We start from the raw sequence: 23239 nt of genomic DNA, 5'->3' as shown, positions 1-23239 counted from the left end.
TCTCCCCCACCCCCCTTGCTCTTCTGTATCATCGCATCACCCCGGCATTGCATCTGCTCCAGCGTTGCACTTGTTGCATCCAGTGGGAACCTCGCCCTCCTCCCCCGGTCATTCTCGTACACTTGTTTGTTTTGGCCTGAGCTGCAGTTCTTGTTTTGAAATTTGAAAAAGTCTGACTAGGAAGACGTAGGAAAATGTTTTCATTTCCCTTTCCATGTTGACCCACACATTCACTTTCACGTTGGCATCTGACGTCGTCTTAGTTGGCAAAACGAGGTTTGCAGTGATGGCTCATCGCCTGGCAACGCCGCGGCAGCTTCTCGCCACTTGTGCCGCATTTGGATTCGATTGCGATCGCTAAAACTTGAAACGGTTAACACCACGCGATAAACCCAAACAATATATCTTCAGCTGCAGGTCCAGTGAGAGAAAAACTTTGAAAGAAAAATGGAGTGAAAAGGAGGAAGATTATCGGGGCTGCCTTTGCTGGACGTAAAGATCACAATCATATTTATTGTAAATAACATTGAGAAGTTTTGAACGGGTGTACATGTCTCTAATGTACTGTATTACACAGCAGGTGTTTCATTCACCCTCCTCAAATCACAAATTTGCTCAAATTACTTCTAATGATATGTTGTGATTAATATGGCATTTACAGCATGTCAAGACACTGATCATGTTAATGTCAATTTCTCACTGTAAGTGTCAACAATGATTAAACAAAGTAGGAAACCAATAAATATCAACAGATTATTTCTCTCGATCGCTGAATTTTCCGATCATCCCTCGGAAATAGCAATGTCTCATCAATTGTGGGCTATACTTTCTTAAAAATAGCTCCACAGGCTTCTAATGTGGCCCTTGGGGGCTACCAACGGGCAATATTTATTAACCCATACATGGGTAGGGTGGCAGTTTTTTGCCTTATTGAGATAAAAGTCCCCTAAGAGGCCACAATCAAGGAAATAACACTTCTTTTTCATTTATGGTTAAGTTATATGATAACTTTACTAATTTATAATCTCGTCCTAAAAATGGGACACTGCCCGCGAGAGGGTACTTGGGTTTTCTCAGTAGATCGTCCCAAAAACCAGAATCGGAATCAGATTAAAACACTTAAATATTTTGATATACTGAAAGATATAATGCGTGAAAATCAGGTGTCCCAAAAATGGGACGCTGCCCACGAATGGGTTAATTAACCTTTTAAAAGGCAAGGACATTAGAACCATGTGATTTCTCCCCACCAATAAGAAAAGAAAGCTTGTTTTAGCAAGTAAAGTAGCTGTAATAAAAGTTAGTTTTGTACTTTTTTAGAAAGAAATCAGACAAAATGGAAATGTTTAATCATGTAATGCATAATATCCAAAAAGTTCAATGAGTGTATAAAATACGCGTTGATAGTTTAAGTAGGCCGCAGTACTTGTGAGTCCGATATCGCATCCAAGGAATTTAAAGGAGACATAATTTCATGTCAATCTGCTTTCAGCGCCCTCCCCACTCCCCACCTTATGCAAAATAAATAAATAAATAAAATCTGTGTTTTGCAGTCTAGCGTCGCTTGTCTGGACCGTCACTATCACCACCAAACAGTCCGACACGCTTCTATTGACATTTGGAATCAATCCTTTTTTTTTTTTTTTTTCCTTTGGCATTGTCAAGTACTGAGGGGATAAGTTTCGCCGTATTACAGTGACTAATGAAAGTTGTGTCCTTGAGCCAGACGGGATTGCGCAATGTAAATGTCAACCCGCCGATCGTCCTCAATGGCTCCCCATATGCTGTATAACGTGGAAGTTGCGGCGATAGAGCCGTAATCCCGATGGCCGTGCAAAGGTCTCGTCTCGCCGACCGCCTCCAGAGTCTCGGCACAAAGGACAGGCTTGAGGTTGGCTCGACTAATAAAGATGTAACCTCACGTCTCTCTCAAACTATGGATAATGGAGGGGGGTCATGAGGGCCGGCCGCTATTAATTTTATGCAGGCAGCTCTGTGAGCATGTGAGGAATTGCTCCTTGTATTAAACTCGCTTAATACGGAGTGTGTCAGAGGAGTTTCAGGACTAGTGGAACAAAAAGATATATTTCAAATCCAAACTGTGACTTCTGGAGTATGGCATGTTGTAAAATGCCTGATGAAGTGAAATTACTCAAACAGATAACAATAATCAACAACTGTCGGTATGAGAAAAAAAACAGACCCATTTCTTATTCACCATTGTGTTATGTTACATAAATTGACAGAAAAGATTGCTCTACAATTGGATAAACTTTTCTGCACCGCTTATCCTCACGAGGGTCGCGGGGAGTGCTGGCGCCCAGCTGTCAACTGGCAGGAGGCGGGGTAAACTCCGAACTGGTTGCCAGCCAATCGCAGGGCACATAGGAACAAACAGTCACACTAACAATCACACCTCGGGGCAATTTAAAGTCTCCAATTATTGCATGTTTTTCGGCCGCCTTGAACAAACTAATTATTTTTTAAATTAATTTTCTGTTTTATTGTATGATTTGATAAATATGAAATCCTGAAAAATAACTTCAATAAAATCAATAATGAAATTATAAAAATAATTGTGAAAAATGATAAAAATACATGAAAATTTCTACAAACCCACTGCTGAACTTAAACAATCATATTCTACATTTCATTCATTCATCTTCTGGACTGCTTATCCTCACTAAAATAATTTGAATGGATTGAATGACAAATTAATCTGAAAATCATAGAAATTAAGCATCATTTGCATTCTTCACATGTGCAGCAATACACTTTTAAACATCTTTATGCAAGTAGGGTTGAGTTTTGTTGAAATACTCTATTGATGTTGTTGCCTGCTGTGTGCATCTGGACCTCTGAGGGGCAGTGTGACACACATGAGATAAACACGAAGTCACAACCAGATATTATTATAACTCACTTTTCACCAAGTTTGAAAAATATATGACCGAGAACATAGTTATATTTTATGTTTGTGTGTGGTAATATAGCGTTTGTGTAGCAATATTAATTATTTTGATAGCTATAATGCTGAACGGTGAATGCTAAATTTAATTAGTGCGTCAACGGTGTTTTCATGTTAGCTTTGATCTTAGCTAACTTAACTGCTTAACTTTGAACTAAAACATTTGTGACATATTTGAACATTATATGAGTTTAGTTTAATAGTGAACTACAACTGGAGCGTCAATAAATGACTTTAAGCAAACAACACTGACATTTACACTTTGCTACCATGTCAGCACTTGAGGCAGAGCATGGAATGAACTGCTTGTATTAGAGTGGTAAAGTTGGAGATTTTAGATTTGTTCCGGTCCTACCCGATAGTCTTTTTTTTTTTTTTTTTTGCTGACATCGGACTAATGAACGATCTTAAAGTTTGGATTGGGGCGCTGCTAACGCCCTCGCTATTAGTATCGCATGAGCGTTAGCATAGGCTTACTAGCGTGAAGAAGTCCAAGAGAAATTATGTCATGAAACTCACTGGTGAGATTGGTGTTCGTAGTCAGGTCTGCTTCACCGATGTTGGTCGTGATCAATTGGGTCAACAGAGTTTTGAAGATAACTGGCTGTGCAATCTGTGCGACTCGTCTCTCCATTTGAATGGTGAGCATTAATTTGACTTCCGGTTGAGGTTTAGAGACTGTAGTCTAAGTACACACGCCCATAATTAATTTTTACCCTTAACCCACGATACTTGTGATTTAAGTGTCAGTTTCAAATTTGAGGGACTTGCTGTTTTTGAGGAACTATATTTTCTTACAGTTGTTTAGTTTTATGATGAAATAATAGCAAGGCCCTCTTTGAAATACTTTTTCAAGAAATGTTCTTTTTCCCAAAGTATCCTCATAATTGCTTAATCCACATTCACCTAAAATACCTGGAATGAAAATGATTAGCTTTAACCTAAAACATGAAAAAAATAGATAAATAAAATACAAAAAAATAACTTTGGCATTTGAGCGCTTCACTTGCAGGTTGCAGTTTGAATTTGTAAATTTAGCCTTTGTGACACCAGTCCTGAAACTTTTCTGACGCCCTTCTTAGAAAAGAAGTCACCGACTGGCATTTTAGCCATCGGGATGTTTGAATGACTGTGTTGTGTTCATCCAAGTATTATCAGTGCCACATTGCATGTATGTGTTTGCACGGCGCATGCTGAATGTTTGCGTGTGTGGGTGTGTGTGCGCAAGCATGCTCAGCTGAGATGAAACGCTTGCCTAATCATGTTTGTTTCTAACCGATTTTTGTCTCTGTCTCCTCCTTGTCTTCAACTTCTCAATCCAATTCTGGGCCTCAAGTAAAGTCAAAAATGTTCTTTTCACTTGATATACAAGGAGTAAATTGAACAAAGGAGAAACCTATTTTCTTTTTTTTTTGGGTGGGAAATTAAAATGGGGGAAAAAATGTTGACTTTTATTCTGTCTCTCGATTTTTTTGAGTAGGGGGGTTTTGGGCTAATGAATATTCCAAGTCACGATGTCACTCATTATGGGTTGGTGGTTATGATGTGCATTTATCGTGATTGTATGTCTTTTATTTCTATGTGGATGCATTTATTTTGGGGTTGGTCGGGAAATGTCAGCGTGTGTCATCCAGATAAAGAAAAGCTGATGATTCATGTTAATGTTTTGCTAGCATTTAAACAATGTTCTTAATTTTACCATGCTATATTGCTTAAGTGACGTTTTTTTTTCCTGCTCTCGTTCTCGCTCCCCTGTCATTTTCCTCACATTCTAAGATGTCTATCCATTGATCTCTTTGTCTTTTACATTTTTCTGCGTAGTGAACCTTTTTTTGTTTGATTGTTTTTTATTTCTTCAACATACGTTCTCTTCTTCTGCTATCTTTTTTTTTTTTCTTACTTCGGAAGCAGCCGCTCTCTGAATGGGCCAGACTCTGGTATAGCTGTGTTTTAAAATAGATTCATGTTTTTTCTTCTTCCTCGCTCCTCTCTCTTTCCCCCTTTCCCCACCATCCCCTGAAAAAAACCTCCTCTAACCCTCTCTTTATCTCTCTACCCCTTCCCCGCCCTCCCTCTTTTTTCTCCTCTCCCCTCCGCATTCTGTCCGCACCCTGATGTGTAGGAGCGACAGACACATGTACATAAGTTTATTAACTTATAAACATGCACAAACTACCTCACTTTTTTGCCCGCACTTGTTCTTCTTCTTCTCTCCGTTCTGCCTCTCTCATCCTGTCTTGTTCCTTACTTAACGTGTCTGATGATCACTCCGTAACTGCCAAGGCACCTTATTCGAACCCTCTCCCGTCCACATACCCAGTTTCATTTTGACTGCACACTGTTATCTGTTTGAAACTGTGTAATCTGTTGTTGCAATGTGCCTTTGCCTACATTGCCACGTCATTGCGTGGAAGCGGAGCAGAGCCGTTCTCTCCCTCTCTCTCACTTCCATCGCCGTGTTCTCCTCCTGTACCTGTGTCTCTCTCCCACTTCCACATTATCTCTGTTGTGTTGGTCCACCGTTTTATTCCTCTTGAGTCGCCGAGGCATGCAACGTGACCGATGAGTTCAGTCTCTCAGTGTCCAAGAGCATTGGCATGGACAAAAGAATTGGGACAGAAACGGTTAATTAATCTATTCGGCCGCAGGGATGTCAAAATCATTTTTGTCATGGGCCACTTTGAAATTATAGTTCCGTTGGAGGGTCGTTATGACTGTGAAGCTAAACAAATGTATAATCTATCAAAAATATTTTTATTAATCCAAACTATTTTTAAATGTATTTTAAAACAGGAAAAATGCTTGCAATATCTCAACAGTATTAAAAAGATGAGTTCAAATTATTCTACGATTTGCTTTCACAGGCTGTGGGTGCGGCGGATTGTATCTGGCCCTCAGACCCAGAGTTTGACACCTGTGAATTAGGTTTATCATCTTAGAAAGGGAAACAGCGCTCTTTTGTGGACAAAAATGTTCACATTCCGGACAGAGGATACAGTTTTGGAAAAAGAAAAAAAAAGCAATGAGGGAGGCTATCTAATCATCTCTAAATAGAAGAAGGAATTGACAACACCACCTGTCTCGTAAATATAAAGTGTTCCTTTCATCCCTTTCAAAGAGATTTAATAATTTAGCCTCTGACAAATAGCAGAAAGCTGCTTTTGCCCTTCAGGTGTCTCAACAAACATTTTTACAACTGGATGGAATATTAACAATGAAGCGACTGACCAGAGGCCAGTTCCAACTTTAATCTGCCTTTTGCCCGAAGTTAGCTGGGATAGGCTGCAGAACTCCCACGACCCTTGTTTGGATGAGCGGCTTTAGAAATGGACATTGGCATGGATTCCACCCAAACGACTGTCATTGGCTGACAGAGGCCTCTCTCCAATGACTGACTGCCATTATGCATCCCAAAAACAAGAACCATTCTTGGTTGGGCATGTTGCAAACTCCACACTGAAACGCATTTCATTGTATCCGCAAGGTTCTTTTTTTTTTTTTTTTTTAAATCAGTTAGATGTTTCGTTCACATGAGGCTGGCATTTTGGGAGTCCAAAAACATTCATTTTTGAAACCCGGTCGCCGTGTTGTACAACAAAAGGTATCTTTCCTGAATTGGTGACGCGGTCCTCCCAGTTCTCGCATTACTATTTGCAAACAAAGCAAAGCCAATGTATTTACATGCATGAAGCCCATTTCATAAACAAGGTAACTCAATGTTTAACCTGGACTTAAAAATATTCACACTGACGTCACTTCTTTTTCCATTTGTGTGCAGCATAATAGCTAAATGCTGCTTCATCATGTTTGCTTTGAACTCTGCGCTCCACTATCTGACCTGAGTCTGTCAATCTCGTAGCCCTACTCAGTTTATCTTCCTTGAGCATTTGAGTGAAAGTCAAGATGGAATCTATCAGAACACCAAAGTTTCGGATTTGGTCTTTGGTTTTGAAAGATTGTGACTCCAGGTATTCACTAAGAGCTACCCTCTTTTCTTCATTGCCAAAAACAATAATCTCAGTTTTGTTGCGGTTTGATTGAATAAAATTTGGGCTCTTCTCGATATTGTTTTTCGACAGTGACACAACACCTGAGTTGAAATGTAGTCATCTGGAGACACTGCTAAATATAACTGTGCACTATCTACATAGCTAAAATGGTCAAAAATACATTTCTGAAGAATTTCCCCCAAGGGTAGCATATACAGGTTAAACAGGAGGGGGTCCAAGAACCGACCACTGAGGGGCCCCTTCCAATGGTTACAAATAACTCCTTTTCTCTATGTAGGATCTGAACCATTTAAGGACTGCTCCATTTACGTAGTCCTACCTACAGTACATTTCCAACCTGTTCGGCTGTATATTATGATCCACCACATTAAAACCAGGACTGAGATCTGACAAGACCAGAAATGACAACCTTATATTATTTAGCGCTTTGATAAGAGCAGATTCTGTGGTGTGATGAGTTCAGAAAACCTGATTTAATAAAGTCCATTTAAGTTCAAGAAATTGCTGAGTTGATTAAAAAGAACTTTCTCAACAATCCTGGCGATGAAAGGGAGATTCGGTCCGGGTCTGTAGCTTGCTATCATTGAAGCGTCTAGCGTTCAACTTTTATCAAAGAGGTTTAATGGCAGTTACTTGAACAGCTTTGGGAAAGTCCTCTGAGTAAACTGAGCAATTGATTGTTTCCTGAAAAATCAACTAGCACAGACCTCGTAATAGGTTTGAAAACGTCAGATAGTACTGAGTCAAGACAGTCCGTTCGAGAACAATTTTCTTGAGAGCTTTTTAGTCAACTATATAAAATTCTGACGTGGCGATAGAGTTGTTCCTCTGTGGCCTAAGATGTCGTGCCATTTTATCATTTTACTGATTTGTACTGATAACAGTGACAAAATTTAAAGCAAAAATGGTGGATTACCATGTCAGATGTTCTACACCCTGAACTTTTGTTCCAAAGTGCAAATTCTAGCTCGTCGTTAGTCAACACAATTATTTGTTCACTTTCTTGCTTGCTTTGCATTCACTGCCATTTTTTGCATGTTTGCATCACCCAGGCTTCTTATTCCCTGTTTTCAGTGACTTCCTGTGGCAGGGTTACAGCGCCCCTTCAGGCCTAGCATAAACGGTAGCATTTGAGCATCTTCAAGTAGACAGATTTCTCCAAATGATTCCGTGTTTAACAGAAACGTTTGAAAGACAAATAATAATTTTTGTGTAGATTGTAGACGGTGTTAGTTAAGTGAGCTTGAAGTTGCGCCAGTGAGGACATGTTATGTATTAAATTTGAATACATAAATAAACAAATAAATAAATCTGACATGAAAATCAACAAATTAGACATTTCCAAAGAAGAGAAACTGATTCTAGGTGTCATGCCCTTGTTTAAGCGCTACTCAAGAGTTTGTCACATTCTTATTGTTTGTGGAGGCAGCTCACTCTGATTGGGTGAGCTCACCAAGATGTGTGTCTTTCTGTTGGACTCATCAGTGCCATAAAGTAATTGGGACTAAACTTGAAGTATCCCTTTGTAATTTCTGTAAAAGAAAAAAACCCTGAAGTTCATTCTTCCCCTTCCTGTTACCTCTCTTCTCTTCACTCTTTCTGCATCTCGCTCTCTGCCTCTCTATCTGATTCTCTCCCCCTCACCCGACCTCCTCTCTCTCTCCGCCTTTCTTCTCCCCGCCCTTCCTTAACCTCCTGCCCTCTCCTCTCTACCCCGACTCTCCTCCTTTACCAGTGCGCCGCGTCCCCCCTCGTTTCTCCATCCTCCCCTCCAACCACGAAATCATGCCGGGAGGGAGCGTCAACATCACCTGCGTGGCGGTGGGCTCCCCCATGCCCTACGTCAAATGGATGGTGGGCACCGAGGACCTGACCCCCGAGGACGAGATGCCGATAGGTCGCAACGTGCTGGAGCTCAACGGCGTGCGGGAGTCAGCCAACTACACGTGCGTGGCCATGAGTAGCCTGGGCATCATCGAGGCCACGGCTCAGGTCTTGGTCAAGAGTAAGAGACTCACTGCTACAGGCTTAGGGTTGCAAAGGGGTGGAAAAAGTCCAGGAAATTTGCCAAAACATTTCCAAGGGAAGTTAAGACGGGGATGTTTGGAAAGACTTATTACAAATTGGAAAATGTTCATTGGAATGATGGGAATTTGGGGTTAATAATACAACGTTATCACACGGTGGGCGAGTGGGTAGCACATCTCTCTCACATTACTTAGTATCTCGTCTGTGGCCGTGTAGAGTCTCCGTGTTTTAATTTCCCTTAATTTTGCAGCCCTTTAGAACCCACTTGATTGTCGTACTACAGTCTATTACCTTAAAAATGTTCTAATCAATCTTGATTTTGCTTCTAGCTTTGCCAAAGCCCCCTGGCACTCCCATTGTCACAGAGACCACAGCTACCAGTGTGACCATCACATGGGACTCTGGCAACCCCGACCCAGTCTCCTACTACATCATCCAGTACCGAGCCAAAGGTCCAGACAGCAAGTACGAAACGGTGGACAGCATCACTACGACTCGCTACAGCATCGGTGGGCTGTACCCCAACACTGAGTACGAGATCCGAGTGTCAGCCTTCAACAGCATCGGCCAGGGCCCCCCCTCCGTACGCGTAGAGGCCCGGACGGGAGAGCAGGCCCCGGCCAGCCCACCGCGAAACGTCCAAGCCCACATTATTTCACAGAACACTGTGATGGTCCGCTGGGAGGAACCCGAGGAGCCAAATGGGCAGGTTTGTAAAGATGTAGAAACCTTGCGGCAAATTTCTCAAAAACATCCACAAGGAATTCCAGGATAATGAGTGGATGGATATTATTAATTACCACCTATCTACCAATGTCAGTCAAAACTGAGCTTTAAAAACAAAATGTTCAATTCACCTCTTATGTTTGATCTCATTATAATGGTCAAATAGAGTGTCCAGTCAGTCTGTAGTACGTGTCGATAAAGTTTGCCAATTGATTCACTGAAGTAATATGTGAATGGACACTATAATTTAAAGGACTGTGTTAGGAGTGCCAAATGTTTTTTTCACTCGTATTTAATTACCGTTAGGCCGCAGAATTCGTTTTGATTCTTTCACATATTACAGTGAATGTTTCAATTATGCGCATCCACCATATCGCTGGGGAGCAATAAACTGATTGCTTTAAAATCGTAATTACTTTCATGTGACATTAACAGTCAAGGCATTGGTGCCAACTAATAATACGGGGGAAAAATGATTTATCCCCATCTGAAATTACATTTGCTTTTACTGAGGACAGACTAACAAGGTTTCAGATTTGCACAGAGACTTTAAGGAGATTAAAACATTAAAGCCTTCATCAAATTGCCCACTGGGAGCTGTTTTACAGTGTGCAGTTTCATGTCCTTTACAGGGATTGCGCTCCCGCCCTCTACCCCCTCTAACACATCAGTACAACCCCAATCTCTAAAGAAAGAAAAGGTGATTGGACTTTGTACTCTAAATAAAGAGCACTCCCCCCGGAAGCTTATTTCCTTTTCAAGCCGACCTGGCCATCTCCAATATTCACAGAAGTGCATTTAGTGCATATGAGGATTAAAGTTATTAAAGGAGTGACAACAGATTGCTGCTGGAGGTCACGAGCGAGGACGGTAAACAAATATGATGAGATAGTGACAACACACTTAGTTTGTATTAGAGGTGTTCTGTCCAACCTACAGCCACGGGAGGTCGTCAACCCGTAATGACGACCTCTAACAAGGCGTAAAACACAACCCGGTCTGGCCATCTGGATTGACGTAAAACCATAATTCACGGATAGTGATCTTGACTGCGATAAATACTTGTTGTTTGGATGGTGAATGTAGGGTTTCTGGATTGGCATGCACGCAAGACAGTGAGATTAAATGGAAGACCACTTATCACACGGCTCAGTCCGAGATGACCTCAAAAACTCAACACGCTATCCGTCAATCTCTCTTTCCGTGTTACAGGTGAAGGGCTATCGCGTGTACTACACCATGGACCCGTCCCGGCCGATGAATGAGTGGAAGATCCATAATGTCCAGGACAGCGTGATCACTACTATTCAGAGCTTGGTGACGTCCGAGACGTACACCCTCCAAGTCCTAGCCTTCACCTCAGTCGGGGACGGGCCCTTCTCTGACCCGGTCCATGTTAAAGTCATGCCAGGAGGTCAGTACTGTGCAAAGGCCACCGTGATATCAAATCATGTACTGTACTGCATATGACAAACTGTACCATCCCAATGGGGCGGAATCCTATAATCTCCAGAATCGTAACTTGGCACCAAACATCGCAATATCCACTTGGTTGTGGATAGTCGCAATAAATAAAACTGTGATCTGGCTAAGCTGTTTAATACACTAATTGTGCATGCACTTTTGTGGTTTTGTTTCTGCAGCAAAGCATTACAATGATTCATTTTGAAAAAAATAGGATCACTCAAACATATTTGTTATCCCCCCCCACCAAAAAAAAAAAAACAAAAAAACATCCAGAGTCTTAATCTTGAGGCGATATAATGTCGCACGGCCCCTGCAGAGTGAGGCAAGGGATGGAATTTTACAATTCTCAGGCAAGTGAGTGTCCAGGCTAAGTCATAGATTTGTTCTCAAACTAATTTCAGCACTTGAAATTGGTTAATAAAGCAAGGAGGTTTATTTTTTACCTTGCGGGGACTTTAAAGTTCACCTGTAAAGTTTATAGCACATTTTAGGACCAATCTAAAATCTCACCTGGTGGCTGAATATCCGTAACGTTTTGTGAAGTGGTTACATACTTGGTTCTTTCCCAAGTGTCTGGTGTGAGTTTTTTTTCCATTTTCTTTTATTTCTCTTCACAAGTGAAATAAAAGTCTAGCTATCTAGAAAATTCAGAAAAATGTGGATCAAAAGAATTTCTCAAATTTTTCCTGGTTAGGACATGTTTGCCAGGGCAATTGTTGCTAGGCAAGCTTCACAGGGCTCAAGTATGATTGGCCTGAAGACCAATGAAATCTTTTGAAACTTTGGCAGCGTGCATATTAGCTTCTTTAGCAAAAATAAACTTGCTGAATTTACTTCACATCAGTATTTAAGTCTGGAATTCAGGCATGGGAGAAGATTTCATTATATTTTTTGAGCCGCTTTTCCATTGAACAGAGTATAGCCGCCCAACTCAGCAGAGGCCAGATTATTTTTCAGGCTCCAAAATAACTACAACCTAAGTTATAGTACCAATGGTGGTCGCAGTTTTACACTGCATTTTACCGCACACAATTAATCAACAATAAATTCTACTCATGTAATTGGCTAATCATTATAGTAACCATCCCTGGTATCAAGTACAAAGTGCATGTAAGGCTTTAGTAGGAAATAAAAACAGTGCTATCTGTTGGCCCACTGATCACGCTGCCCTGCAGCATCACCACTGAATGTCATACAAAACACCAAGCAGCTTATTCACATGACAAGTGGAACCCAGCCGCTATGCAATACTGGGCGTGACCCGTCACAACATGTGCATCCTTCAAATGAGTAACTCGCGCAAACTGACACTTAACTTAGCGAGGAGTTGTGCAGAGGAAACCGGGATTAACGGGAGCAAAAAAGTTGCTCTGTTCGAGTTACTCACGTCACCGTGACGGCGGTGGAAGAAGTTGTAGGTCTTACGTGGCGGCAGGCGCGAAGAGATTAAGGCTCGCAAATCTGTGACGGCATTATGCGTTTAAATTCCTGTGTAGATGTGAGGTATTTCTACCTGAACGTTCTGTCGCTTTCAAGCTCGTACAAGAAGAGAAACATATGGTTTAAGTAAAAATGTTTGTAGAAGGCTGGTGAAAGGAGACCTTCATGGTTACAACATAAATCACATGGAATTAGTTGAAAAGGTGTTTTCAATGGATTTAAAATGGTGGCGACAAGCTGCTTTTCTACTGGAATAACTTCAATGTGAAAGCGAAACATCAAATGTATTAATTGTACACCGCAACTTGTCTTTTTTTTTTGCTGTGATTGTTGAACTACAACAGCCATAGAATAACAAAGTCTCCATTTAAAAAATATATCATTTCTAATATTTTAATTAAAATGGGAGAGAAAAAGTAGAGTAGAAGAGGGAAGTGTGAATGACCGGGAAAAAGTTAGAAGTTACAAAGGCACTGAACAGAATGAAAAATGGAAAGACAGTTGGTTCTGATGACATACCAGTGGAGGTATGGAAGCAATTTGGAGAGGTGGCTGTGGAGTTTTCGACCAAACTATTCAAATACTTGGGATCAACGGTAGAGGGCAATGGTGAATGTGGTATGGAAGTGAAAAAACAGGTCCAAGTGGGATGGAACAGTTGGCGGAAGGTGTCTGGTGTTCTATGCGACAGAAAAGTCTCCGCTAGGATGAAGGGCAAAGTTGATAAAACAGTGGTGTAGATGTACTTTAAGCCATGATGTACGGATTAGAGACAGTGGCACTGAAGAAACATCAGGAAGCAGAACTGGAGGTAGCAGAAATGAAGATGTTGAGGTTCTCGCTCGGAGTGAGCAGGTTGGATAGGATTAGAAATGAGCTCATTAGAGGGATAGCCCAAGTTGGATGTTTTGGAGACAAGGTTAGAGAGAGCAGATTTCGACGGTTTGGACGTGTTCAGAGGCGACAGAGTGAGTATATTTGTGGAAGGGTGCTGAGAATGGAGCTGCCAGGCAAAAGAGCGAGAGGAAGACCAAAGAGAAGGTTTATGGATGTGGCGAGGGACGACGTGAGGACAGCGGGTGTTAGAGAGGAGGATCCATGAGATGGAAAAAGATGACACGCTGTAGCGACCACTAACGGGACAAGCCGAAAGAAAAAGGAGAAGAACTATTCTCAACTTGATAAGATGATCCAAAAAAATGTCAGCATTATTCTTTTGGATGATTAAGCTCTGAAATACTTTATATGGTATATGCAAGTAACAATGGAAAGCAAAATGACTCGCTGAAACGTGTGGTCTTTCCTCCTCCAGTGCCGGGACAACCAGGGAAGTTTAAAATTGGGAGAGTGACAGACACCAGCATTGAGCTGACTTGGGAGCCTGCGTACACGAAGGAAGGCATCATCAACTACGAGCTCCTTTACAAGCCTGTCAGGTTTGGCAGTTTGGTAAGTATCAGACTGTCTGCTTAATTTCACACTTGATGGTGGGCAGGCACACCAGAGACTGAGCTATCCGTATACGTACAAGTAAAGCCAATTACGAATCCTTCGTGATACAAGCCATCGTTGGGCTGATGTTTTATGTTTCACTTGGGAGCAACAATTCGAAATGCAAGTGGTGTATAGTGGCAGTGAACTCAACTCTGCTACAAGCAGAAGTTTGCAGATGGTGAAAAATGCTTCAAAAAAAAAAAAGATGCTACAGGCGCTTTATTGGCACTCCCAGTTTAAGTTTACTGTCAAACTAAACATTAAACAGAGGCAACTACACGTTGTGTATTTAAAACAACCGCATTGCTTTACCTTAAAATCCATTAGCTTCAACAAACAAACAAACAACTAACAAATAGCATTCATGTAGCAGTGATATAGCAATAGGTATTCAAACACAAATGACGTAGAAACATATGTAGATGGACAATATAACAATGTCCGCAGACAAGACATACTCTTTATCTTCTGCCAAAAATGACTTCTATTACTGCCGGTGACTGACTCAGTAGTTATGAAATTATTTTTTCTGTCTGCACGTCATATAGCCCTCAGGTGGTTAAAGCACACCAGTTATTTAACCTTGACGCACAAACTGTTTCAGTCTTTATATTTTATTTATTTATGCTGTTTCTATATTTTCTTGTAAAATATTATAGATTACTATTTTAGTAAAAGGTTTTGGGGAGAGACTGGAAGAGATTTAAGCATTTTTGATTTGATTAACAATTGTTTTGAGTTAATCTTGTATCTCAAGGTACCGTTGTACAAGTAATGAATTTTTTTTTTTTTTTTTTTTTTGCTTAAATGTGTCACGTTTAAAAGACGGAGCCATGTCCAGCTTCACTTTCTGGCCTGGCGAAACTTCATTCTCCTTCCTTTCTCTCATAGGAGAAGTTGACCTTTGGCCCACGGAACTCCTACACGGTGGAGGGTCTGAAAGCCAACACAGATTACTCCTTCTCCCTGGCAGCCATCTCAAACAAAGGCATCGGCGCTTTCACTAACGAACTGGTGCAGAGGACATCACAAGCCAGTATGTCGCTTTTTCCTTTTGGATTGATTTGATGAACACACACACACACACACACACAGCGCTGCTGTATTGTGTTTCACCTTGCACGCGAATGCCATGAAAACACACGTTTACACAAATTGCAGTTGATGTCCGCTGACCTTGTACAAGCCGGCAACCGTGTGACACCATCTGAACGTTGATGTCCTTTATCAAGCCATGTGTCCGAAGCCCACTAGCGTCCATCCATCTGCGTTTTAACTGTGACTTTCTTCCTCCTCCGCTTCCAGCCTCCCTCCCGTTTTTGCTCAGCCAAAACACCATGACAGATGGAGCTGGAGCAGCGATTAATGTTTTTTCTCTTCCTTCCTTTTCACCGTGCTTTCACTTTTTTCCCCTCTATCAGTGTCAAATATCTTTGAAAGGGTGAAAGTATCTGCTGGTTATTGGCTTGGAGGCGGGGGAGAGGAGCTTTAAAGGATTGGGGGTTGCCCTGCTATGTTGCAAGTAAGCGCCAGAGAGTCTGTGATTTTTTTTTTTTTATTCTATTACTAAGTATTTGGAGTTTCACCTTTTTTTGCTCTCCTCGAAAATCAAAAATTATCCAATAAATGTCTCTTTTTGGGGGGGCTATGATGTTTAGTTTAGTGTAATGCACACAATCAGAACTATTTTCAAAATGGATATTTATTTCTATATCATCAACATTTGTGAAAGTGAGAGGTATTTCTTGGGAAGTGATTCATGCAAAGGGCTACCACTTTTATACATCCATCCATTTTCTTTGCCGCTTATCCTCACAAGGGTCACGGAGAGTGGTGAAGCCTATCCCAGCTGTCAACGGGCAGGATGCAGGGTACACCCTGAACTGGTTCCCAGCCAATCGCAGGGAACATGGAGACAAACATCCGCACTCACAATCACACCTAGGGGGAATTTAGAGTGTCCAATTGTTGTTGCATAGTTTTGGGATGTGGGAGGAAACCGGAGTGACGCGAGAAAACCCAGACAGGCACTTTTATACACATTTCTAACATACAGAATTTACTCAAATGATCTTTGAATACATGTTCTTGGGTGAATTCTGTTTTGTTTTTTTAACACATTACACATTTGAATTAAATTGCTGAAAACATAAAGACTGAGAACTACAGTGGTACTTAATTGGTGAAATACGGCGTGAAGCAGTTTTTCACCATTTCAGTTTTCGAGATTTTCAGAATAACATGGCTAAAACATGGAACTGTACCTACACCCTGAAAACTCCTCTTCTCTTTGGAAAGTCTGCTAACGTAACGGAGAGAACACGGCAAGAGGGGGCATAAGAGAGAAAGTCCAATGTCACATCCAGCACGTGAACAAGGATTTCACACAGTAACCCTTGGTATTAATCAGTACCCAAGAAGTATCTCTGAGTTTCAGAAAGGTCGGTGACCCCTGACCTAGGTCGTGCAACCACACATGCACCTGATAGCCTGTAATTGTATCTTGGTGTGAAAAGTGATTTATTTTAAAAATGGCTGAGTGAGTGTGGACATGTGGATTTGAATTGTGCAGTTGGTGATGTGATGTGTGTATACAAAACATCTCTCCAGTTTTCTGGGCTCAAAAATGTCTTTTGGTAAATCTAACCTGAGTCCTTTTACTCTTCGCGTCCCCCCAAAAGAAGAAGAAAACAAAGTGGAGTACATGTCAGAGGGGTGCAGTAAAGGCCAAGCTCTAAATAAGCAGACTATTTCCTGAAGCAAAATGCATTTCCCAGGGTGCGTTTTGTTATCGCCAAGGTTTGGTGCACATCTAGATTGTCCCCTGAGGCAAACAGCGCGGTGGCTTTACAGCTGAGTGGGCAGATACTTGAATCTGTCAGCCAGGACTTTTTGACTCCCACACATGCACACATGCTTTCCTCTCACCAAGCCCAGACGTCTCTGCTTCAGGTTGCCTGTTCACGGTCAATAATCTTGTCTCTAGTTTCTTTCATTAAGCGCTATGCGTGTACGCCAAGTGCTTGCTTCACCTTTTTTCTCAAGCTTATCGCAACGTCATCTCTTTTGAGTTTGGTTTACCGTAGTGTCTTATTGTTTCCTTTTTTATCCTTTCCCCTGTCCTTTTACTTATATCGTTCTCCCCTTTTGCTTTTCAACCCCAACTCTCAAACGTTTTACCGACCGCTCTCCCCCTTATCCAATCAGAGCCCTCAGCAGCACCCGAGGGTGTCTCCTGTGAGAGTGCCAGCTCCACCTCGTTGCGAGTTAGTTGGAGGCCACCTCCATTGGAGGGCCAGAATGGCGAGTTGGCAGGTTATGAGCTGAGGTACCGCAGAGTTTCTGGGGCAGGAGGCAAAGTTCAGGGCCAGGAGGTCTCGGGGCTCCCTATCCCGGCCCGACGGGGGGATGCGCTTGTAGAGGGCCTGGAGAAATGGAGCTGGTACAACATCACCATGGCAGCCTCCACTTCTGAGGGAACTGGACCCAACAGCTTGCCTGTACTCTGCAGAACAGATGAGGATGGTAAGACTACTGATGCCTTAGCGATTACAGTGAAACTTCAAGACAAATTTACGTTGTTTGGATTTCACGCAGAATTGTTGGGAAAAATATGACTCTTCGGAGCAGAAGTCACATTTATGCATGTCATAAATTTGAACCTCATGCATGTCATAAATTTGAACCTTCTAGTTTCTCAACTTAGCTATAGCAGCACAGTCAGAGTCTGAGTTTTTAATGGTCCCAAGCCACACTTCTTCATCTTGTCTTACATATTCTACTTTTTCTTCTCAATTAAACACATAACCACCACGAATCATTCCTGACCATCTAGCTAATTCTTAAGTTAGCATAGCATACATGTCTTTTGTGTTCCATAGTAACTGATGACATTAGATATTGTAGTTGTTTTGTCGCTTATCTTTGTGCGACAACTATTGTATCAAAAACAATCAGTTCCCTCTAAAGTACTTGCTTCAGGAAGTGGCTTTTACAGTCCATGTTCAAGAGAACCGGTGGATTGCGAGTTCCGTGGCCACCACCTAAAAAATAACTTTTCCTTCAAAAACTAAACTAATGGCACACAACATTGAAAATCTAGTTCAAGTTGAGTCCTCTGAATACAAAGTCAACATTTCTTCCATAAGTTTTAGCCAGGCAAATTCTAAATGCTCAAATTGGCGACTTAAATCCGGCTTGAACCAACTCGTGATTCGAGTCATGTTACAGAAGTCCGCTAACTCTGCTTCATACGGCTCGATTGTGCTCCCACTTACTCTTATAGAAGACTTAAAGGTGTTAAAAGAATAACATGAGAAGAGAAGAAGAATATACCCAGGAAGTTATTAATCAAGGTGACTCACATTCCAAGAAGTGTCACCAAATACATGCTAAAATGTGTTGGTGTTAAGGGTTTCCAAGACAAATGTCTTACCGTGAAAGAATGTGACTGAGTGAGATGCAACAGCAATGCAAATAACCTTCACATTCTGCTTTCCTCAATGTTAACAATTGAGTCGTGAATTGACCGAAGTGCATAATTTTTCATCAATTATTTTTACACGTGACCTTTACAAATGGTAAAAAGTGACATGCTTGCTGTGTGCTTGGTGTTTATACTGATGCTCTTGTACTGTACATATTCTAGTATGATTTTTTTTTTTTTTAACTTGTGCAGTTCCTAGCGCAGCCCCACGTCAAATTGACGTCAACCCTTTCAATTCGTCCGCACTTCGGGTCACTTGGCGGTCTGTGTTGCCAAGGTTACGTCAAGGTCAGATCCGTGGCTACCAGGTGCACTACAGCCGCGCTGGCGGCAGTGACTCTCGAAACCTTCCTTGGATAAAAGACCTCCTGCTGGATGAGTCTCAGGTGACATCGGCGTGGAAGAACACTGAAATGTGCTGAAGTGATGGTTAATTATTTGATGGTTAAATATGCTTCCGTTCTCATGTCCTCTGTCCGGGTTGCCTGTCTGCTGCGTCTCGCCTGGCGGTTAAGATGGAGGAGGATGATTCCACTCAGTATGTGAGTGCACACTCTTCACCCTCTTCATGAACTCACTATTAATACCGGTAGATATTCAAATGCAAAAGCACTCAATATAACACGGTACCACCTGTGAAATGAATGCGTGAATGATCCTTAATATCTTCAGTTGAAACTATCATCAGCTCCGTACTTTCATTGAGGTGTTAATAGAGTTTAAATGGAGTTTTTCCACATTAAACATCAACATTTGTGTTTACCGGCACAGGAAATGATTTTGGGAGGGCTGAAACCAGAAACATTGTATTCTGTGTCGGTGGCCGCTTACACCACCAAAGGTGACGGCGCACACAGCAAAGCCAAGCTGGTGAGGACCTCTGGGATTGGTAAGCACATGCTGAATCTGCATTTCTGAAATTCGCAACATACATACTCGAAAGGGAATATTAAACTCAGCCGCAGCAGCTAACTAACTTTGTACTTCCCACGCTGTCGTTTGCAGTACCTGCCCCCCCCTGCTTGCGGGTGCAATCGGGATTAGGTCCATCGGTGGTGCTTCGATGGGCTCCTCCGCTGGAATGCGCAGCGTCAGGCTCTGATGCCCAGAGACTCCCTCTGGAAATTCAAGGCTACCGCCTCAAATTTGGCTTGAAGAATGCCTCCCTGGAGACCACGATAGATTTCACAAAAGAGAGAAACTTCACCATCATAAATCTCTCCCCAGGCTCCTCCTACCTCTTTGAGCTCTCTGCAAAGAGCCGGGCAGGTTACGGAGATGTAGTACAGCAGGAAATAACCATTCCTGTCATCCCTCCCTCAGGATACCCTAAAATATCTGACTTTGTTAACGCCACTTGCTGCTCCCTGCAGTTCTCCTGGTTTCCTCCCGACCAAGCGGCAAGCAATGGCGTCATCACAGAGTACAACATAGCTTACAAAGAAGCCTCAGGCTCCAAACCCTCAAGTGTTCCTGGTCCCTTTTCATTACCGGCCCTCCGTGGTCCCCCGCGTGTGGTCAAGCTGCCAGCCAGCCAGTCTAGCTACACAATCCTGGGCCTCAATCACAGCACAGCCTACGAGGTGCAACTGAGAGCCCACAACAAGGCAGGGCCCGGCCCCTTCAGCCCCCCTCTGGTGTGCCGAACCTTGGCCTTTGAAACAGGTAGAGTTGGCCTTGAGATCCTGGAAACACCCTTCATCCGAGCACTGATTCAACTTCACATGCCTCCTGCTGTGGAATTCACGCCAAAACACTAAATGCAGTGCGGGCCAATTCTTCCGGTTGATCTCCCACCACAACCACTCCTGAACCCCCTCCCTCCTTGCCATGTACCTCAGAGATGCTGAAAACAAGTGTGAGGAAGGCGACAAACCCCCTCAATCTCTTCCACTCACTCACTTACCTCCATCACCTACCCTTCACCAATGGAAAAAGACTGAATGTTAATGGCTGTATGCTTCAAGAGCACTGCTTATCACATCCCCTCAGGTAAAATTCAATACGGGGCATCATTATAAAGTATCTAATCCAAAAGGTAAGTGGACAGTTGGAATGAAGCAAAAACTCCGGGCCCGGCGATTTGTTCAATCCGATAAAATCCACTGCCACTTTATCGAAAGCCTCTGTTGACATGCGGAATCGGAAGTGCAACAAACACAACCTTACACTTGGTGAATGTGGCATGTCACATTCCCGCTGCTGCGCTGTCTTCTCCGTTCCTGCCACCATCCACTCTCCTCATCACCTGTCCATCCTCCTAACCACTTTGTCTCACCTGACTGACACCTCTTTTTTTTTTCTTTCCAGGTTCACAGCAAGGAGACAGACTAGTTGCTTTAAATTAAAATGCTCCGCTGAGTGCCGTTTTTCTTCTCTTTCAGACGTGCCAAGAAATTTTTCAGTCAATCTGGCCACGAGGACAAGTGTTCTTCTGACGTGGGAGTTTCCAGAAAGCAGCAACCCGTATCGCTTCAGTGTATGTCCGTCGTCTGAAGAACCATCATGTTTTGAATGATAAAATTAGTCACAACCCAGCTTACAGACACAACTTTTTACTACGTAGCCCTTTGGGCGAGACATCAAATTTAGCATCTTAATATAGACCCAGCATGCCTCACTACGGAGCAGTAGAACCATCTAATTTCTCCCAGACAGATCACAAAAAGTAAAAATGTTGTGTCATGAACTCTGACAATTGTCAACAGGAGTATTCTTGCATTTCTTGATCATTTTTTAAAAATCCAAATTTAAGAGTCTATCCTGCAATCAAGAAAATGTTTGAATACCTCAGTTTTAGTTTGGTATCTTCAAAATATGCATGTAAACTGCATTCTCACAGGAATATAGTAGGAACTTCTACAAAATTGTGCTGCTCTCAGGTTATAATGAGAGTTCTTCACAGATGTGACAACAAATGTTTTTTTTATTATTGCAAACTCCCTTTTAAGCCTGTATCTAGCCTTTGCTAGCTCATCATGAATGACAAATGCCTGCAGTGGCAGTGACTAATGAAGCAACACGCTCAGACATGACGAAAAAAAAAACACTGCAGGTTAGAGTGTAGTACTTTTGTTTGTTCATTAATTTTTTTCTTTTTAATTCAGTCATAGACTGATCATTTGTTTTTAATTTACTGTTTCAATAGATATACTTTTTTCATCATTCAAATGATCAATGTAATAATAATGATCATGCTACATGCTGACCTCTCTCACTCGATCCCAAGGTGGAGTATAACCGCCAAAAGATGGAGGTGGACGCTCGCCTGAAGAAGGCGGTCATCCCAAACCTTCAGCCTGACACCAGTTACGATTTCAAGATCACAGCTCCCGAAGGCAATATGGGAGGCCTTCGCCACCGTATCACCGCCAAAACATCCCCGCCAATCACCATCCGCCGCCCGGAGATTGACCACACCCGGGACACAGAGACTACAGTCACAATAATTCTGCCATCACTGGAGTCCCGAACGCCTGTCAAGTAAGCATGAATGAGGGATGACATTACATTTTTATAAACTAATATAATTTGTGTGCAATTTCCAGTAGTTCGTATCTTATCATTTGTGGTTTTAGATTTGAATTAATTGGTAGGTTACCAACCAATGATGCATGCCTATGAAACAAAGGGCTGACAATGATTAATTTAACAATTGAATCATATCTCTGTGATTATAAAAGCAAAACAATGGATAGAGAGAAACTCTCTCTAAACAAGGTCCAAATCAAGCTTGGAATTTGTTCACTCAATGTGTCAAAAATGGTAGCATGAGGTGAAACCATCACTATTTAGTTTCTGTAAAGTGAAATAACAACATCTTCTAAGTTTCAGAAACCACAGAGAAGAAGGTTGTGTACCAAAGTTGAATTATTTCAAGAAAATATCTAAAAAGAGATCGTGAAAAATCAAAGTCATTCTCTCAGCTCACGAACACTGTGGGCCTTTCCTCTGCAGGGGCTGAAACCACAACTCGCGCAACTGTCAATCAAATTCCAGAAATCTCACTTATGCCTACGCATTCTGACATTTGAGCTGTGTGTCATCAATATGTCATCTTGAAGCTTCCAGTGATCGGAATACATATCACGCAGTTTTCACAGGGGCGTTATTGGGAATAATTAATTGCAGGCAGGACATAATTGGCTCCTGGATCGTGGGAAGAGGGAAGGCTATGCAGACGTATCAAGATGACCATTCCGAATGCAGCGGAACTTCAATAAAACGGACCAACGGGACTGAACTTCTTCTTCTTCTTCTTCTTCTTCTTTCGGCTTGTCCCATTAGGGGTTGCCACAGCGTGTCATCTTTTTCCATCTATGCCTATCTCGTGCATCCTCCTCTCTGACACCCACTGTCCTCATGTCCTCCCTCACAACATCCATCAACCTTTTCTTTGGCCTTCCTCTCACTCTTTTGCCTGGCAGCTCCATCCTCAGCACCCTTCTACCAATATACTCACTCTCTCAACTCTGAACATGTCAAAACCATCGAAGTCTGCTCTCTCTAACCTTGTCTCCAAAACATCCAACTTTGGCTGTTCCTCTAATGAGCTCATTTCTAATCCTAGCCAAGCGAGAACCTCAGCATCTTCATTTCTGCTACCTCAAGTTCTGCTTC

At 42.1% G+C, this 23239-nt stretch overlaps 1 protein-coding gene across 6 annotated transcripts in view; it reads left to right on the top strand.

Annotated features, from left to right (window-relative positions):
* The window catches only part of LOC133510433 (receptor-type tyrosine-protein phosphatase S-like), a 103249-nt gene that overhangs the window by 58751 nt on the left and 21259 nt on the right, over positions 1-23239 (top strand). For 2 of the 6 annotated variants that reach the window (XM_061838317.1, XM_061838316.1), the window contains exons 7-19: positions 5091-5105; positions 8714-8983; positions 9336-9715; positions 10945-11146; positions 13952-14088; positions 15025-15169; positions 17341-17658; positions 18812-19005; positions 19135-19161; positions 19391-19508; positions 19625-20284; positions 21004-21098; positions 21849-22102. In XM_061838317.1, coding sequence (XP_061694301.1) covers positions 5091-5105; positions 8714-8983; positions 9336-9715; positions 10945-11146; positions 13952-14088; positions 15025-15169; positions 17341-17658; positions 18812-19005; positions 19135-19161; positions 19391-19508; positions 19625-20284; positions 21004-21098; positions 21849-22102 — 2815 coding nt within the window. The remainder of the gene's footprint in view (positions 1-5090; positions 5106-8713; positions 8984-9335; positions 9716-10944; positions 11147-13951; positions 14089-15024; positions 15170-17340; positions 17659-18811; positions 19006-19134; positions 19162-19390; positions 19509-19624; positions 20285-21003; positions 21099-21848; positions 22103-23239) is intronic. The other 4 variants (XM_061838319.1, XM_061838318.1, XM_061838320.1 and 1 more) reach the window with 3 other exon arrangements.

Source organism: Syngnathoides biaculeatus, chromosome 13 (assembly GCF_019802595.1).
Source record: "Syngnathoides biaculeatus isolate LvHL_M chromosome 13, ASM1980259v1, whole genome shotgun sequence".
Classification (NCBI taxonomy): Eukaryota; Metazoa; Chordata; class Actinopteri; order Syngnathiformes; family Syngnathidae; genus Syngnathoides; species Syngnathoides biaculeatus.
This window is presented reverse-complemented; position numbering and strand designations above follow the sequence as displayed.